A 20,799-nucleotide genomic window follows, 5' to 3' on the forward strand; every position below is an offset into this window, starting at 1 on the left:
GGGGAGGGATAGCATTAGGAGATATACCTAATGTAAATGATGAGTTAATGGGTGCAGCACACCAACATGGCACATGTATACATATGTAACAAACCTGCACGTTGTGCACGTGTAGCCTAGAACTTAAAGTATAATAATAATAATAATAAAAAGAAAGAACAGATACAAAATTCTATGGAGACAGCGCATTTCTTAAGCTCTCCGGCTTATTTATTCCCGTCAATAATTCAATTGCTGTCTTTACATTGCTGCCTATTGGAAAGAGTATTTTTTTCCCTTCTAAATCTAGTACAATGAAGTAAAAGATGAAGTATATCCTTTACCTAGACTCACCAATTGACAACATTTTGCCACACTTGTAAAAGCATATATATACATATATATATATATTTTGAGACAGAGTCTTGCTCTGTTGCCCAGGCTGGAGTGCAGTAGCCAAATCTCGGCTCACCACAACCTCCACCTCCCTGGTTCAGGCGATTCTCATGCCTCAGCCTCCTGAGTAGCTGGGATTACAGGTGTGTGCCACTAAGCCCAGCTAATTTTTTGTATTTTTAGTAGAGACAGGGTTTTGTCATATTGCCCAGGCTGGTCTTGAACTCCTGGGCTCAGTGATCCAGCCACCTTGGCTTCCCAAAGTGTTGGGATTACATGCGTGAGCCACTGCACCTGGCCTGCAAAAAACATATTTTAAAAATAAATTTTATTGTAAAATGCACCCATTTGAAGAGTACACTTCGATTAATTTTGACATATATGCACCTATGTAAGAACCATCATAATCAAGATACAGAACACTCTGATCATCTCCAAAAGTTTCCTTGTGCCCCTTTGAAGTCAATGTTCCCTTTCGCCCCTGTGTGTATAGGCAATCACTGATCTGCTTTGTATTATAAATGACTTTGCATTTTCTAGAATTTTAAATAACTGCAATCATACAGTAGGTAGATTTTTGAATCTGGCTTTCTGCAGTATGAATAATATTTCCATGAATTCTGAATAATTCATCCATGTTGTATCAATAGTTCACTCCTTTTTATTGCTAAATTCTCCACTATGAATATACCTCAATTTATCAATTCACCTGTTCGTGGACATGTGTGTTATTTAGAGATTTTACTTATGAATAAGGATGCTAAGATCACTCCTGTACAAGTCTTTTTGTAGAGAAATGTTTTTCATTTTTCTTGGAGAAATAGCTAGGAGTGGGATTGCTGGGATGTAGGGTAAGTGTATGTTTATAAGACACTGCCAAACTTAAAGCACACTTTATAAAACACAGGAGTTTGTTAAACTATATTGTCAAGGTTTAAGAGAAAGCAAGTTATCTTTCAACGAATACAGCTACATACTGAAGTGTGGTCTATGTTAAGACTTTCGTCATGGTCAGAAGCGTTAATGAGACCTAATATTGCTGCTTTGTCCTCTCTAAACAGACTGCTTTAACAGGTAAGAATGAACGGAACAAGAGCAGAGGCCAACCATAAAGAACCATTTCCCACATCTCATAAAACCCCAAGAGGAGTGGGAAAGGGCACAGAAACAGGAACTTAGCTGTGTGTATGACCTTAGAATGTCTGATATTACTATTTTCTTTCATTTACTTGAAAAGACAGTAAATGCTTCATGCCTTGCTATATCTAAATACAAACATGACAACACTGGGATGTAAGCTTAAAGAGGGTAGGCTGTGACTGCATTATTATAGGGTATTGGGAAAGGTCTAACCAGGGTCTATCTGTATTTGCCATTCTAATTTCTACACATACCCCCAGAGCTGATCCACTTCTCTTTTCCTCTCCATTTTATCTCCTTCCTTAACCTCCCTCTTCTCTCTGTCTCATTCTTCTTCTAGTTCCTACTCTTGTCTTCCTTTTAGTCCCACTCTTCCATTTTTTCTCATCTCTCTGCTTTCTGAGTATATGTACACATGTGTATTGTATGAATCTTACTCTTGTTAGGTTTCTTAATTTCAAGATTCTGTTCTCAGTCTTTCCAAATGGCAGTTATCAAGTCTTGTATTTCCAGGCTTGTTAGACACAAAGGAACAGAACTACTCCCTTGCATTGCTGATCCTGGTCTTTGTGCCTTTCAATTGTAGTAATCTTTCCCCTGAAGCTATACTGTGAACATTCTACACAAGACACCTGGGACACTACGGGTTCCCCACCTGGCTACTGGGATTGCCCATTTTCCTAAATCTCCATATTAAATGACATCAGTGTTGTGTTCAAATTGGCACAAAGTATACACTGAATAGCTGTCATCCCCTTTGAAGAATTTTCATAGTATGAGTTAGGTGTTTTACAAATTCCCCTGCAAGGATTTTAAATGTGTTTCAATGATAGAGCTAAACAGTCTACTATGAAAGCTTCACTTTCCTTTCACAAGAACAATCACTTTCCCATAAGGAAAACTTTTTAAGTTGAAGGCCGTATTTCAGCTCCAAGAAATAAGCCCTAGTTTTAAGTTTTTCTGTGTTTCAGCTATTGAGATCAATGTATGTAGCTGATGGAAATGACCAAACTCTTATCAACTCATTCCAGGTTTCCAAAACTTTTATTTCTGTATTTTGCTAAAATATTTGTGTGTTTTTATGTGCATATAGCCCCAAATATTAGAATAACTGCAAGTATAGTTCAAATAACTTTTTTTTTTTTTTTTAGAGATAGAGTTGCCTGGGGTAGAATGCATTGGTACAATTATAGCCTACTGCAACCTCTAACTCTTGGGCCCAAGTGATCCTTCTACCTCAACCCACTGAGTGGCTGGGACTACAGGTGTGTGCCACCAGGACCAGCTAAATTTTTAAAGAATGTTTGTAGTGATGGGGTCTTGCTATGTTGCCCAGGCTGGTCTCAAACTGCTGGCCTCCAGTGATTGTCCTGCCTCAGCCTCCTGAGTTGCTGGGATTACAGGTGAGAGCTACCGAACCCAGCTAAAAGGACCTTTTTCCCTGAACCTTGTGAGGATACTCACATGATGCCCCCTCACCACTAAATACTTTTGTGTATTTCCAATGAATGGACATTCCCCTACATTACAATATATTCATCAGTCAGGAAATTAACACTGATTCTTTGTCACCATCTAAACCTCAGAGCCCATTCAAAATTTGCCAGTTGTCCCATTAATGTCATCTAGAGCAAAAGGATCTGGTTCAGAATCGTGTTCTAACAGGTTGTCATGTCTCTTATTACTACCAGTCTAGAAAACTCCTCAGTGACTCCTTGAACTTTTATGATTTTTAGACATTTGAAGATTACAGGTTATTCTGAAGAATGTCCTAAAATTTGGGTATGTTGGATGTTTCCTCATAATTAGATTAAGATTATATTACCTATGGCAGAAATATTACAGAAGCAATGCTGTGTTCTTTTCATTGCAGCCTATCATGTAGCAGACAGTTCTGATTTGTGCATAACTGATACTCTTTGATCATTTGGCAAGGTGGTGTGTGCCAGGTTTTCTCACTAGAAAGTTGCTCTTTTACTTTGTAATTAATAACAATTTTGTAGGAATATACTATACTTTTAAATTAGGCAAATATCCTGTTTCTCAACAAACATACATTCTTCTTGGGAAATGGGTATGGCACAAGAAAATAAATATTTCTCTCTCATTGGTAAAAAGTAGCAGAAACATACTTGGAGAATGATCTGAGATACAGGTCTTCCTGCTTAAACTAACAGATCAGTTATTGTTTGTGTCTATTTAAAATACAGGGCATTATTTTCCAAAATGTAGTAGTATAATAAGTACATTATTTCCCCATATTTGAAACCAGAGAGACAAGCAAGCATCTACAGGGCAAGAGCTGAGGCTATGTCCTATTACCACTAACTTAGTATCCTTCACAAGTGGATCCCCACTTATGTCAGCAGCTAGAGCTCTCACCACTTAGCACTCATCCCCCTTCCTTTGACTTGGGTTATAAACCTTGCTAAGGATGATTTTTTTTTCTCATCGTTTTCCTAGATGATCACATTACTACTCATCCTTCAGGTCTCAGATATTAGTAATATTTAGATATTACTTTGTCTAGGAACTTTGACCCCTGAAAATCAGCACTGCCTTGACTCATCATAATCCTTAAATATACTGTATTTGACTGCTTGTTTGAGCTATCCACTGATCATGAATTCCAAGAACACTACAACTGTGTCTTTAATTTTTTAAGTAAAATTTAAATAATTTAATGGGAATAATATCAATACATTTAATTTATTTTTGGCTCTTCAACTATCTCATTCCCCATCTCCCTAATCTAGTAACCACTATCATGATTTTGTGTTTATCATTCCCTTGCTTAAACAAAGATTTTATCACATAAATGTGTCCCTAGAGAATATAACATTTAGTTTTGCTTGCTTTCACATTTTGCAAAAATATCTCATTTTCATAATTCATTGAATTTACTAATATTTTTAGAATTTTGACATCTTGGTTCATTAGAGAGACTGGCCTGTAATTTTTTTTTCTTGCACCATCTTTGTCTGGTTTTATTACCAAGGTTATAGTGGTCTCGAAAAAATGAACTGCGAAGAAATCACACGTTTTATCTTCCTGGCATAGTTTAATATTGAAATGATCTTGTTCCTGGAACATTTGCTGGAAGTTAGCTGTAGCATTATCTAGGCCTGGTGCTTTTTTTAACAGACAGATTTTAAATAACTAATTTATTTAACTGTTAAAAAATTATTCAGGCTTTCTATTTCTTCTTGAGTTGGTCTGGTGAGTTATATTTTTCTAGGAATTTAAATTCGTTAAAGCTTTCAAATGCACTGGTATAAAGCTGTTCAAAGTATTTTCTTAACTTTTCAATTCTTCCTCAACCTATAGTTAAATTTCCCATTTTATTCATTATTTGTGCCTCTTGTTTGTTCTTGATCAATTCTAATTTATGAAGCCTAAGTATTTAAGCTTATACCTTTTTTATGGTTTTGCTTTAACTGCATCCCAAACATTTTGATACGCAGTTTTTTCATTGCTATTTCCATTCCTCCAGCTTTACTGGGGTATAGTTGACAAGCAAAAATTGTATATACTTCAGGTGTACAACTCGATGTTTTGATTTCACTATTTTTCCATTTTAAGTTTTAAAAACTTGTGATTTACTCTATCGCTCTTGAGTTTATTACGGGAATCTCTAAATTTCTAAATGTATATATGGACCTTCATCTTCACTGGTTTCTACCTTAACTGCATTGTATTCAGAATGCACTAATTGTATAACACTTCTATTTAAAGGTATAAATTTTCCTCTAAGCACTGTTTTTTTTTTTTTTAAGAGCTGGGGTCTCGCTATGTTGCCCAGGCTGGAAATCACAGGTATTATCATAATGCACCACAGCCTTGAACTCTTGGGCTCAAGCAATTCTATCTCAGCCTCCTGAAAAGCTGGAATTATAGGTGTACACCACCACATACCTAGTATTTTTTAGCTTTTAAAAATTTAATTTTTAATTTTTATTTTAAGTTCTGGGATACATGTGCTGAATGTGCAGGTTACATAGGTATACATGTGCCATGGTGGTTTGCTGCACCTACCAACCCGTCATCAAGGTTTTAAGGCCCGCGTGCATTAGGTATTTGCCCTAATGCTCTCCCTCCCTTTGCCCCCCAACCCCTGACAGGCCCCGGCGTGTGATGTTCCCCCCTCACCGTGTCCATGTAATTTCATTGTTCAGCTCTCACTTATGAGTGAGAACATGTGGTGTTTGGTTTTCTGTTCCTGTGTTAGTTTGCTGAAGATGATGGTTTCCAGCTTCATCCATGTCCCTGCAAAGGACATGAAACCATTCTGTTTTATGGCTGTGTAGTATTCCATGGTGTATATGTGCCACATTTTCTTTATCCAGTCTATCATTGATGGGCATTTGGGTTGTTTCCAAGTCTTTGTTATTGTAAATAGTGCTGCAATAAACATACGTGTCCATGTGTCTTTACAGTAGAATGATTTATAATCCTTTGGGTATATACCCAATAATGGGATTGCTGGGTCAAGTGGTATTTTTGATTCTAGATCCTTGAGGAATTGCCACATTTTCGTCCACAATGGTTGAACTAATTTACACTCCCAACAGTGTAAAAGCGTTCCTATTTCTTCACATCCTCGCTAGCATCTGTTGTTTCCTGATGATATATTTTCATTGAAAATATTTTTCAGTTCAAAATATTTTCTCATGTCTTTGTGAATTTGTAGATACATAATATTGAGTTCTAACTTCATCCCACTGTCTTCAGAGAACATATTTTCTATTATTTCAAGCTTCTTACATGTATTAAAACTGTCTTATGATCCATCATATAGTGTATCTTGAACATCCTCAGTATGCTCAGAAAGAATGTGTGTATTCTACAGTTGCTAGGTGCAGTGATCTATAAATATCAATTAGGTCAAAGTGGTTGATAATGGTATTGTTCATGTCATGTATATCTTTATTGATTTTTTTGGTCTAGTTATTTTATCAGTTGCTGAAAGAGATCTGTTAAAATATCCATCTATGAGAATAGAAATTCTCATATGGAAACTGTTTCTGTCTTCCTTATATTCTGTCAATTTTTGCTTCATGTATTTTGTACTATACACATTTATGACTATTAGATCTTCCTGTTGATTTGATATCAATAGGCAATGCCTCTTTGCATCTACTAATACAGTGATATTAAATTCTACTTTGATATTAATATAGCTAATTATCTTCTTATGCTTACTATATATGTTTTATCCACTTACTTTCAACTTATATTTATATGGGTTCAGTCTTTGTATTTTAAATGCATCTCATGTAGATAGAGCACATGGTTAGTCTTTTTATCCATTCCAACAATTTCTATCTTGCAACCGGAGGGCTTTACACTTTTTTTTTTTTTTTTTAAATACAGAGTCTCGCTCAGTCACCCAGGCTGGAGTGCAGTGGCACGATCTTGGCTCACTGCAACCTCTGCCTCCTGGGTTCAAGTGATTCTCCTGCCTCGGCCTCCTGAGTAGCTGGTACTACAGGTGCCTGCCACTACGCCCAGCTAATTTTTTTTGTATTTTTTAGTAGAGATGGGGTTTCACCGTGTTAGATAGGATGGTCTCCATCTCCTGACCTTGTGATCCGTCAGCCTCCGCCTCCCAAAGTGCTGGGATTATAGGCATGAGCCACGGCACCCAGCTGGCTTTACACATTTAATTACTGACACCTTGGGTTTAGGTCTACTGTTTTATTATTTATTTTCTGTTTGTTCTCTCTGTGTTTTATTCTCTAATTCCTCTTTTCCTTTTTCTTTTGGAATATTTGAATATATTTTAGAATCCCATTTTAATTTACTATTGGCTTCTAAGTTATTTTGCTAGTGGTTGCTTGAAGGAGTTACAATACACAACCTTAACTTCTCACAGTCTCCTTAAGCTGGTATTGTAGCACTGTGGCTATACAATCGTTGTCTAGACTAACGTCCAGCAGAATTTCCCCTATGTTTTCTTCTAGCAGTTATATAATTTACCTCTTTTGTTTAGGTCTCTAATCCATTTTGAGCTGATTTTTGTACATGGGGAGAGATAGGGGTCTAGTCCCATTATTCTGCATGTGGTTATCCAGTTTTCCCAGCACTACTTATTAAAGAGGAAGTCCATTCCCCAATGTATGTTCTTGGCATCTTGTCAAAAATCAGTTGGCTGTAAATAAGTGAATTTATTTCTGGGTTCTCTTTTCTGTTCCATCGATCTGTATGGCTGTTTTTATACCAACATCATGCTGTTTTGGTTACTATGGCCTTGTAATATATGATTTTTTTTTGTTTCTATGAAAAATGAAATTGGTGTTTTGATAGGGATTGCACTGAATCTGTAGGTTTCTTTAGGTAGTATAGTCACTTTATTACATTAATTATTCTGATCCACGAGCATGAATATCTTTCCTGGGTCCTCCTCAGTTTCTTTCTCAGTGTTTTGTACTTTTCCTTGCAGATGTCTTTCACCGTTTTAGCTAAATTTATTCTGAAGAATTTTATTTTTATAGCTGTTATAGATGGAATTTCCTTCTTAACTTTTCAGCTATTTCATCATTGGTGTATAGAAATGTTACTGATGTTTATAAGTTGATTTTGTATTCTTCAACTTTACTGAATTCATTTACCAGATCTAAGAGTTTTTGGTGGAGTTTGGGTTTTCCTAAATATAAGATCATGCCATCTGCAAATGGGGACAATTTAACTTCCTTTTCTGAGCTTCTTGAATCTGCATATTTATGTCTTTCACTAAAACAGGAAAATATTTTAGCCATTATTTTTTACAAAAAAAATGTTCATGTCTCATTCTCTCTCTCTTCTCCTTTTGGATATCCAGTGATATGTATGTTACACTGTTTGATATTGTCTTATAAGTCTCTGAGGCTCTATTCCCTTTTAAATTATCTTTCCATTCTTCAGACTACATTAATTCCTATTGATGTAACTTCAAGTTTAATGACCCTTTCCTCTGTCATCTCCAACCTGCTGTCAAACCCATTTAGTGAATTTTTAAAAATATAAAACTTTTGTAAGCAATTTTAGGCTTCTCCTAACTTTCCTTAATGTTAATATCCTACACAACTACAGCACAATTACCAACACCAGAATATTAACACTTGCTCAAAACAATGAATTTATCTACTGACCTTATAAGAGTTTTGCCAGTTTCCCCACTAATGTTCTTTTTTTCAGTCCAGGATCCAATCCAAGATTCCACAAAGAATTGTCATACCTCTTTAGTCTCCTCTAATCTGTTTTTCAGTCTTTATATTTGAAATAGCTGTGGTTAGTTATTCTGTAAAATGCCCCTCAACTTTTGGTCTGATGTTTTTTCACAATTTGATGGTGGTTATGCATTTTTGCCAAGCATATCATAGAAGTGATGCTGTGAGCTTGTAAACATGTATTATTATCAGAGGGTACTGATGTTGACATAGCAACATCAGTAGTAGTGATGTTAGTTTTGATAACTTGGTTAAAGTGATGTCTACCAAGGTTTTCACTGTGAAGCTACTATTTCCCCCCAACCCTTGTTTTTTTTTTTTTTTTTTTAACAAAAAAAAGATTATTTTGTGGGAAATTATTTTGAAATTATGCAAATATCCTCTTTCTCATCATACATTTGTCCACTAATTTTTGCACCCACCAATGATTCTCTCCTGCAATATTTATTACTTTGGTTTTTGCCTAATGGTGATTTTTCTGTTTTTCAGAAACCATGACCTGGACCCTGGTCTTCTGAGTCCCTGACCAGGACTTCCGTTCCTATAAGTTAAAATGATGTGTCCTCATTTTCTTAAGCTGACAAATGAAACAAAGCAACAATTTTGTGACTTTAATTTTATAAGTTTAATAGTATTACTTTGGTAAGATATACTGAAAAACACTTAATTAAAAGATTTTATAACTTCTTGACGTGTCATTGTAAATTATTTAACGAATACACTGATAAATTGTATGTATGTATTTTTGGGAACCAAGGAGATTGTTAATTGAAAAATGATATACTAACCTTAAAAATGAGCTGTCCGTTAAGTAAAATAATAGAAAGTTAGCTTAGGATTTAGGAGACCTGAATTTGTATCCCAGTTACATTGGTAACAGGCTGTACAACTTGGGCAAGTATCCAACCCCACATATTTCCCATCCCTCTCCTCTTCTGAAGTCCATTATCCTCATCTATAAAATGAGTGGACTGAAATAGACTACACATTATGAAGACCTCCTCTCCAGTTTTGAAATTCTGTGTCAGTAAGACATATGGCACAGTAGACATAAACAGAGTTCACACTTTTATTGAAGGAAAAGGCAATGTGTCCTAGATATGCTGAGCAAGTACCATACTATATAGTGAGGAAAGAAGGGAACAGGATGCAACTGGAAGAGTACTGTTACCTGTAGTGTTGAGGGATTTTTGCTCCTATGTAATTAACTATGGAGTCTATGTTCTGGCAACTCAATATAAAGAAACAATGTGGTGAATGGAGAGTTCCAGGCCTTGCTGCTGTAAAGAAAATCAACAGGCATCTGGACGTCTCTACACATGACTAAGTGAAAAACAATCCCCTTGTTGTAAGGTTGCACTTAGATTTCCTTTGTTTGTACCCAGGGCTTTCTTGTCACCTTCTGAAGAGCTCACCAGCAGCCTCTCAGATTCAACAGTATCATATCAATTATTTAAGGTTAGTACATCACTTTTCAATTAACAATCTCCTTGGCTCCCAAAAATACATACACACAATTTATCAGCGTATTCGTTAAATATTTCATAAAGAACAGGTCACTATGAATTAAAAATAAGACTGCTAATAAAATATTTAATGCCTTTTAAAATGCAATGAAACATCGAGAAATTATAAATCTTTTAATTAAGTGCTTTTCAGTATATCTTACCAAAGTAATACTATTAAACTTATAAAATTAAAGTCACAAAATTGTTGCTTTGTTTCATTTGTCAACTTAAGAAAATGAGGACACATCAATTGAGCTTATAGGAAGGGAAGTCCTGGTCAGGGACTCAGAAGACCAGGGTCCAGGTCATGCTTCTGCCACTAGGTAGCTCTGTGATCCTTTTCCATATCTTAATTTGCTCATCAGTATATTGGACTGTTTAGATCTTTCCCAACATTAAAAGCTTATCTATCTGTTTTCACAGCACTCAGTAGTACTTTCACTGGTCTTTTTTTTTTTTTTTGTAAAAAGACATAAATTTTCTTTATCATTTTTAGGTGCATATTACAATATTGTTAACTATATGCACATTGTTGTAAAATGGATCTCTAGAACTTTTTCGTCTCACGTGACTGAAACTCTAAACCTATTACACAACTCTGTTTCCCCCTCTCCTTGGTCCCTGGCAACCACCATTCTACTTTGTTTCTATGAGGTTGATTCTTTTAGATATGTCATTTAAGTAGAATCATGCAGTATTTCTCTTTGTAATTGGTTTATTTCACTTATAACGTCATCAAGGTTTATACATTACAGCATATGACAGAATTCCCTTCTTTTTAAAGGTAGATTAATATTCCATTGTTTGTACTGTTGTCCCTCACTATACACAGGGGATTGGTTCAGCGCGCTCTGTGTATACCCAAATCTGCATATTCTCAGTCCTGCAGTCAGCTCTGTGGAAGCTGCATATATGAAAAGTCAATCCTCCATATGTGTGGGTTTTTGTATCCCATGGATACTGCGTTTTTGATCCATGTTTGGTTGAAAAAAAATCTATGCATAAATAGACCCACGCAGTTCAAACTTGTGTTGTTTAAGGGTCAATTATATATGCCACATTTTCTTTATCCACTCATTTGTTGATGAATATTTAGGTGTTTCCACCTCTTGGCTCTTGTGAACAATGCTGAGGTGAACATGGCAGTGCAGATATCTAGTCAAGATCCCAATTTTAATTATTTTGAATAAATACCCAGAAGCAGGACTGACGAATCATATGGTAGTTCTGTTTTTTATTTATTTTTTTTGAGGAACTTCCGTACTTTTTTCCTTAGTGGCTGCACCAAAAGTGCAAACGTTTGCAATTTCAACACACTCCCACCAATACTTATTTTCTGATTTGTTTTATAACAGCCATCCTAACTGGTATGAGGTGATATCTCATTGTGGTTTTGATTTGCATTTTCACAGTGATTAGTGATTTTGGTCATCTTTTCATATATCTGTTGTTCGTCTGTATATTTTCTTTGAAGAAATGTCTGTTTAAGCCCTTTGCTCATTTTTAATTGATTATCATATATTTTTGCTATTGAGTTGTAGTTCTTTACATACTTTGGATATTAACTTCTGACTTATTCCATTTGAGCTGCTATAAAAAAATACTGTTATAAACAACAAACAAAATTTATTTCTCACAGTTCAAGAAGTTAGGAAGTCCTGAGATCAAGATGCTGGCAGAAGTGGTGCTTTCTGGTTCACAGAAGGCGCTTTCCAGTTATGACCTCACCTGACAGAAGGGGTAAGGCAGCTCTCTGGGGCATCTTTTATAAGGGTTCTGATCCTATTCATGAGGGCTTTGCCCTCAAGATTGAATCACTTTTCAAAGGCCCCTCCTCCTAATTCCATCACAGTGGTGATTAGGTTTCAACATATGAATTCTGGGGACACAAACATTCAGCCCACAGCACCCTTTTATCAGACATGGTTTACAAATATTTTCCTTCATTCTGTACATTGCCTTTCTGCACTGTTTATTGTTTCCTCTGATGCGGAAGCTTTTTAGTTTAACATAGTGTCATTTATCTATTTTTGGCTTTTGTTGCCCCTGCTTTGGTGTCATATCCAATAAATCACTGTCAAGATCAATGTTATGAAGGTTTTCCCCTATGTTTTAATTTGGAGTTTAACAAAGTTCAAGTCTTACATTTAAGTGTTTAATCAGTTTTGAGTTTATTTTTGTGTATGGTGTAAGATAAGGGTCCAATATCATTCTTTTGCATGCAGATATCCAGTTTCCCCAACACAATTTATTGAAGACTATCTTTTTCCTGCTGTGTATTCCTGGCAATCTTGTCAAAGATCAGTTAATTGGCACTTTGAATATATCTCTCCACTCCCTTCTGGCCTGCAGGGTTTCTGCTGAGAAATATGTTGATAGTCTTATGTCTGTTCCCTAGTAAACGACAAGTCACTTTTTTGTTTTCGAAATTCTCTTACTTCTTTGAGAGTTTGACAATTTTATTATAATGTGTCTTGGTGTGTGTTTCTTTATGTTGATCTTATTTAGGGTCCTTTAGGCTTCTTGAAACTGGATGTCCATTTTCTTTCCCAGATTTGGGAAGTTTTGGGCCATTATTTAAGTAAATTTTCTGCCCATTCCTTTCTGTCTTCTTCTTGTGAACTTTCCATAATGTGCATATGGGTTGGCTTGATGGTATGCCACAAATCCCTTAGGCTTTCATCACTCTTTCGCATTCTTTTTTCTTTTTTTTCCTCTGGGTGGATAACGTCAAATAACTTGTCTTGAGTTTGCTGTTTCTTCTGCTTGACTGAGTCTGCTGTTGAACCCCTACTGTGAATTTTTCAGTGCAGTTATTATATTCTTCAGTTCCAAAATTTGTTGGTTCTTTTTTTGTGTGTGTATTTTCTGTCTCTTTGTTGATATTCTCATTTTGCTCATACATTGTTACCTTTAGCTCACAGAGCATCTTTATGAGGGTTATTCTGAATCCTTTGTCAGGTAATTCATGTCTTTGTTTCTTTAGGGTTGGTTTGTGAAGATTTATTTTGCTCCTTTCTTTGGGTCATGTTTCCCTGTTTCTTCCTACGTCTTGAAAGCTTTGTTGGGATCTGTGCACTTGACAAAAAAAGCCACTTCTTCCAGTGTTTATGAACTGGGTTTTGTAGTGTGGAAAACCCTCACTAATCAGCTCAGCTAGGGGTTCTGGGGACCTCTGCAAACTTTGGTGGGGATACAACTTCTCTAGGCCTATGTATGCACTTTCTCAACTAGAGATGCTTGCTGCTTTCTTATTCAAGTGATCATAATCTCTTCCTTCTGCTGGTATCTGTCTTTAGCACTGTGATATGGTTTGGATTTGTGTTCCTGCCCAGATGTCATGTTGAATTGTAACCTTCAATGTTGGAGGAAAGGCCTGGTGGGAGGTGATTGGATCACAAGGAAGATTTTCCCCTTGCTGTTCTTGTGATAGTGAGTTTTCACAAGATCGAGTTGTTTAAAAGTGTGTAGCATCTCCTCCTTCACTCTCTTCCTCCTTCTCCAGCCATGTAAAATGTACCTTCCCCTTCGTCTTCTGCCATGATTGTAAGTTTCTCAAGGACTGTACAGCCTGCAGAACTGTGAATCAATTAAACCTCTTTTCTTTATAAATTACCCAGTCTCAGGCAGTTCTTTATAGCAGTGTGAAAATGGACTAATACACATTGTATGTTCTCTAGTTTTATGGCAGCAAGCCTCCCTGCTCTTTGTTCTTCTCATCAGCATCCAAAGTATGCTAGCCCCAAGTCAGGCAAGACAGATAGCAGTCTCTCAGGCAGACTTCCAAAAAGCTGGGATATTGTACACATGCTCCACTCTTCTCTCTCCCTCCCAGAGAAGCTGAGAGTTGGGTGTCTTTTTTTTCTTTCTTTTTTTAAAGACAGGATCTCACTCTGTTGCTGAGGCTGGAGTGCAGTGGCACAATCATGGCACACTGTAGCTTTGAACCCCTGGGTTCCAAGTATTCAAGGTATGATCAAATTAAACTTCTTCCCCCACATCCTGGCTAACCCGGTGAAACCCCGTCTCTACTAAAAAATACAAAAAATTAGCCGGGCGAGGTGGCGGGCGCCTGTAGTCCCAGCTACTCGGGAGGCTGAGGCAGGAGAATGGCGTAAACCCGGGAGGCAGAGCTTGCAGTGAGCTGAGATCCGGCGGCTGCACTCCAGCCTGGGCGACAGAGCGAGACTCCGTCTCAAAAAAAAAAAAAAAAAAAACAAAAAACACAAAAAACTTCTTCCCCCAAATCTTCCCAATTCCCCCAAGTTAGAATGTATCATTCATTCATCAAATACTGAACAAACACCTATTATGTGCTAGGTACTCTACTAGGTTGTCTGAGCTACTTTGTAGCTCTGATAACATTATAGAACTTCTCATAGCTTCTTATAGTCATTAATATTTGCATATGCAATTTCTTTCTTCCTTAACTGTGGGCTTCTAGAGTGATGGAACTGTGTCCAATTCACCTCTATAACCCAGGCATCTGTACAATGTTTTGGAAATAGTAATTAAAATGAAATACAAGAGTGCCAAAACAAACTCCAAGTGGCTAGAAGAAAAACGTCTCCTAAACCATCTGGGTTTGTGAAACAACCAGAAAGACTGAAGTAGCTGATGATAATCAGTTGTCTTATAAATAACACCAGATCACAATTAATTAGCTTCTTTTATGCTTTTTTCTATTTTTGTTGGAAAATGTATTGATCACTATTTTTTCATCCCTTATTTCAAGGATACTAACAAGTCAGTGGTCCATGTTTCAGTGACATGTAAATTAAAACTGGTTAGCAAGAAAAATGAAAATACATTCAAGTGATTTTCAGAAACATAAAAATCACCATCACCAACCACCCCAAACCAGGAAACACATCCTCCTTTACTCACTGCCACAAACCCAGTCACAGCAACAATAAGAATCGACGGCGATAAAATAAAGAGCCCAAAAGGAACGAAAAAACTCAGAAAGTTCCATGTATAAGGAAAAAAAGGATAAAATGTGTTTGGCAAACTAATGTCCCAGGATCCCAGTTCCAAACTGAGCAAAATTGATGGGCAGAATAAACATAGAATGTGGTCAAATCCACTGAGAGATTAAAAGCTTTTCTGAGGTCAAGAAACCTTGGGTTACAATCAAGGTTATTCAAAGGGAACTAGGGCTTTCAAAGAAGAAGAAAATGATCAAGGTACTTACCAGTTCCAGGCCCACGGTTGGTACTTAATAAATGATAGCTATTATGAGGAGCTGAGAACTAACTCAAACGTCCCTCTTTCATGATGTCCCAGGGAGAATCACTGAATATCTTTCTCTGTGCTCCCAGAGTACTCTATACAGGCTGCCATCGTATCATTTACTGTATGTACTAGGGTCCGAATGCTGTGTCCCTCCCAAATTCACATGTTGAAATATAATGCTTAATGTGATGATATCTGGAGACAGGGCCTGTGGGAGGTAATTTGGTCATAAGGATGGAATTCTCATGAATAGGATTAGTGCCCTTATAAAAAGAGGCCAGAGAATTAGCTTGCACTCTTTTCACCATCTGGGGATAAAGTGACAAGTCAGCAGTTTGAAACCTGGAAGAGGGCCCTCACCATAACCTGACTATGATGGTACCTTGATCTTGAACTTCCAGACTACAGAATGTGAGAAATAAATTTCTGCTGTTTATAAGCCACTCAGTCTATGGTATTTTGTAATAGCAGCCTAGACTAAGACAATATGTCATCTATATTATGACACATGACATCTATATATATGCAGAACCAAGATTCTTTCTTTAAGTCTTCTTGTTCATTCCCTCACATTCCAAATGCCATTCTCTTTCATTACTTGTTCTGTTCAAAGTAATGTCTCTTCTTCCACCACCAACACAGAATAAGCTTCATGGAGTAAACTCTTCCAGATGATGCAGTATAAAATGATAGGAGAGCATGAAGTTTTTTTTTTTCATTCTTGTTTTGAAATAATATTAAGTAAACAAATATGTTGTAAAAATAGAGCATTCCTTTAACCCAGTGTCCCTTACTATTAACATCTTACAAAAACGTAGTATAATAATTGAAAGGAGGAAATTAACATTGAGCCGATAAAACAGACTGTTCTATAGATCTTACTTGAATTTCCAAGTTTTCCCATTGATGTCCTTTTTGTGGTCCAGGATCATACATTACATTTAATTGTTATGTCTCGTTACTCTCCTCCATTCTGTGACAGTTCCTCACTTTTTCCTTGTCCTTCATGATATTGACGTATTTGAAAAACATTAGTCAGTTATTGTGCAGAATGCCCCCAACTTGGGTTTGACACACCTAGCTCTGATTCTTGGTTTTCTGACTTAATATCTATGTAGCCTTGGGCAAGTCAACCTCTCTGGGACTCAAGTTTCCTCATCTGTGAAATGGAATAGTAATACTGACTTTAAGAAGCTGTTTTCAAAATTAAATGAAGCAAATATATTAAAATGCCTGGGATATAAGGCCATACAAAAAATGTTATCTTTTCTCCTTGTGCTGCCTTTCAAATATTTCTGATAGAATTTTTTTTTTTTGCTAAAATATCTTACTCATATTTTAATGCCTTATTTTTTAGACAAAATCATATATAATGTAGCCTTTGATTGATGACTCACTATCATCACTATAAAAATCCATTGCTATATTGTGCAACAGTTCCAGATCTGTATTTTTGTTGCTTTCCCTTATTGCTATTCCCTCTCAATGTCAATATGTCTGACTGTAAGGGTTTCATAATTCCATTTCTGATTTTCAGCTTGTGATGTATCAAAATTCATTTATTCACCCACACATACAGACAATGATGTACTGAATCTACTAAGTGCCAGGTCCTATGTTAGCATCTTGGAGATAGTGATAACTTACTTCCTGTCCTCATCGATTTTATGGCTAGTGGGGGAAACTGACAAGAAAATAGTTAGATACAGTTCAATGTGATCAATTCTATCAGAGATGTTAATACCTAAAATCACATAAGAAGTATACTTAACTTGAATTTGGGGGAAGAGTCAGGCTGGGGAAGATTTCATGAAGAAGGTAACATTAAGCCTTGGTTAAGGACTGCAAAATGCATAGGAATGAACGAGATAGAGGCAAAGGCTTGTAGTTTAAGGAAGAGTTATTAGAGCTGTGTGCTGAGTAAAACTAAATCGGTTCTGAAAAATAAATCTCTTGTGTTATAAACTCGCAGATTGAGAGCTATTTTGTGCCGATACCTCAGGGACTTAGAAACTTCACCAGGAAACTCCTGGCGACTCCAGTTGACATACTTAAACCTTTGGCTGTTATATTGAGCTTACCTCTTTCAACATCTGTGAACTGAAGTAAAATTTAAGGTGACAATTGGCTGCTTGTTCCCATTTCAACAATATAATGAGTTTTCCCCTTTCTAACAGAGGAGTTTTCTTTTCTAAAATAATCTAAATATCCATCAAAAAGTCCTCTTAAACTGACCCTTTTAACTTAACCTGGCAAGAGGGGTTTTGAGGCTTTCCTAACATTCTTCCTTTCTACAGTACTCATTTCTGTGGCTTTAGAGGTTTGGCTTTGCATCCAACTGATTCCAAAGACCCAGTCTAACTATGTAAATCTGTAACCTTAGCAAGTGTTATAAGTCTATTATCCATTAAATATTGGAACTTAAAAGAATTCAGTGCAAAAATTTCAAATTATTAAGTTTGTCTGCCAGTCTCTATTCTCACAGTCATCTTCACTTTCTTCTTTTTTTCCCCCCATCTGGAGAGTAAATAAGTTGAATTCTTTCAGTTTTCTCCACAGGGACTATTTCTCAAACGTCAACTGCTTCTAACTCAAAGCAATAATATTACATACCGTCAACTGGTGTATCAGGAGGTCCATTAAGAAGGTAATCTTGTTACTAAACAGAACATCAGTGCAGTTTTCTGAACAGTTATTGCAGGTGAGGTTGTAAACATTGATTGCATTGCAGAGAGACCTAAAAGAAGGAGAAAAACACCACTTATAAAACCCGAGCAGCTCTTCTTTAAACAATTAAAAATACATAAAATGAATGGTACGAAAGCAACAGGCATGAGATGGAAATCACTCTAAAAAACCAAGCCAAATACTATTAGGTACAAGGCCCATCAGCTAGATATAAAAGCTTATAATTTTCACCCAAAGCCCAGTGTTCACTGGTACGTAATAACTCTTACTAATTTCTATTAGCTGCAGTTGCAGATAATGGAAACATATTTACTAGTTTATGACAGTTTCTGAATACTCTAAGACTAGATGTCACCCAGGAACTTTGGTTCTTCAAATAATACCCAGAAAAAAAAAAGGAAAAGGGCTCTATCAAAGTTTCTGTTGCCAGATCTCCTGGTCCAGGACAAGGAAGATCATGGAAGAAGAGAGCACCCATAAGGAGAAACCAGAGGCTCTCCATGTAAGATAAGACCCCAGAGTTCTAGGGAGTGGACACCACACTGCTTGGAGGCGGAACATGGATGAGTGCCTGAGCAGCTGAGGACATCTTTCCAAGAGCGTAAAAACTGGCCTGTGTGGGCCCAAACAGTTTAAGGTCAAACTGATCAAAGAAATGTTTTTCTCTAGGAGGCTTAAAATATGCTGAAAAAAACTATAAAGCACCCAGAGCCTGAGCAATGTGAAGAAGGGGCAAGAACAACCCCAGCCCAAGCAAAGTCTGCCTGCTGCTGCATTCCTGCATCCTTGGCCTATGTCCTGTCGCATCACTGCCATGCCCAAGAAAAAGCTGAAGGGGATGCTAAAGGAGACAGAGTCAAGGTGAAGAACAAGCCAGAGAAGATCCGCAAGGTTGTTTGCTTAACCTGCTCCTCCAAAGCCAGAGCTCAACCCTAAAAAGGACCCCGCAAAGGAGAGAGAGGAGGTACCCAAAGGGAAAAAGGAAAATGCTGACACTGGCAGGGAGGGGAATAACCTTGCAGAAAATGAAGATGCCAAAACAGACCAGGCAGAGGAAACTGAAGGTGCTGGAGATGCCAAGTGAAGTGTGTGCATTTTTGGTGACTGTGTATTTCTGGTGACTGTATAGTTTGAAATACTATTTTTATCAAGTTTTTTAAAAATGCAAAATTTGTTTAACTTTTTTTCCTCCTGCCTCAGCTTCCCCAGTAGCTGGGATTACAGGCACCTGTCACCATGCCCAGCTAATTTTTGTATTTTTAGTAGAGATGGGGTTTCATCATGTTGGCCAGGCTGGTCTCAAGCTCCTAACCTCAGGTGATCCACCTGCCTCAGCTTCTTAAAGTGAGCCACCATGCCCGACCTTGATTTACTTTTTTAAAGCTATGTTGTTAGCACACAGAACACTTTACTGTTGTATTGTGGGAAAGGGTCATAGGTTACTAATAGAATGTCTCTGATGCTGGATTGATGTGGGGAAAACACCTTTCCCTTCCCATTTTGAGAGATTTCCTCTTGACTCCCAGGAGGAGGGATTCCATGACTCTGAGACATGTAGCCACCTTGGCACAAATCCCTTGTGGTATGAAAAAACAAATTGGTTGTTATGTCCTCTTCTCCCTCATCATCTTCAACACAGACTTAACTCCCTTAAACCCAAACTCTGTTGGGCCCTGACCCTCCAGTAATTGGTTACCAGTGTGTCAGGCAATTAGACTTTACAGTGGTGCCACTGAGATGGAGCACCCCAAAGAGTAGAGTTCCCACTTCTAGACTGTGGATTTTCATATTTTCAGATAAATTCTGCCATTTTTATTTCATTTCCTGGAAGTCAGGGTCAGTTCATGAAAAGCTGTTAAACAACATGCTAAATGTGAAATGTCAACCCTCACTCTAACCTTTCCGTTCAGAGCATCAAATGAAGATCTTATGGTGTTTTATAGTGGCTTTTTGATTTTGGTAGTCCATTGAAGAAGGGAGTTTGAAAGTTGTTGTACACTGTTAATGATTATCTGCCCATGTCCTGCCTGAAATACCCTGATTGTTTATGGAAAGTAACTTTAATAAAGCTGGATATAGTTTGGCTTGGAAAAAAAAAATATGTAATTGTTCAAAGAAACTTTTAGAGCAACAAGCTCAATGGGCACGACAGATTCCTGGATGTTTTGAATACTGTGACTAAAATCTCCATTGCTTGAGTGACCAATGTTTATTTTCGTCTGTCTGACTAAATAAATCTCCTGCTTAAGTTCTAGGTAAAAATGTATTGATTTAGTTCTACACAACCCAGTCTCTAGGACAGTTCTTAAACATGTGATTCACAGAACAGCACTATTGGGAACTTGAATAAATACAAATTCTCAAGCTCTACCCCAGACCTAGTAAATGGAAGCTCTGGGCATTTTAACAAGTTCTGCAGGTAAGTCCGCTGCATATTCAAGTTAGAGAACCATTGCTCTAGGATAGGGGTTCTGTATCTTGACTAGGCATTAGGATCACCTGTAGTTTTATTTTATTTTATTTTTATTAGTTTTTGAGGCAGGTTCTCACTCTGTCACCCAGGCTGGAGTGAGGCAGAACAATTTTGGCTCACTGCAACCTCTGACTCCTGGGTTCAAGCTATTCTCCCATCTCAGCCTCCCAAG

The 20,799-nt window shown here is 37.1% G+C and overlaps 1 protein-coding gene across 1 annotated transcript in view; it reads right to left on the reverse strand.

Moving 5' to 3' along the window:
* SCAPER (S-phase cyclin A-associated protein in the ER) overlaps positions 1 to 20,799 on the reverse strand; it is a 605,860-nt gene that overhangs the window by 120,037 nt on the left and 465,024 nt on the right. Inside the window, exon 25 of the mRNA XM_011982670.1 lies at positions 18,080 to 18,203. Coding sequence (XP_011838060.1) covers positions 18,080 to 18,203 — 124 coding nt within the window. The remainder of the gene's footprint in view (positions 1 to 18,079; positions 18,204 to 20,799) is intronic.

The sequence above is a fragment of the Mandrillus leucophaeus genome, unplaced genomic scaffold (assembly GCF_000951045.1).
Source record: "Mandrillus leucophaeus isolate KB7577 unplaced genomic scaffold, Mleu.le_1.0 Scaffold241, whole genome shotgun sequence".
NCBI lineage: Eukaryota > Metazoa > Chordata > Mammalia > Primates > Cercopithecidae > Mandrillus > Mandrillus leucophaeus.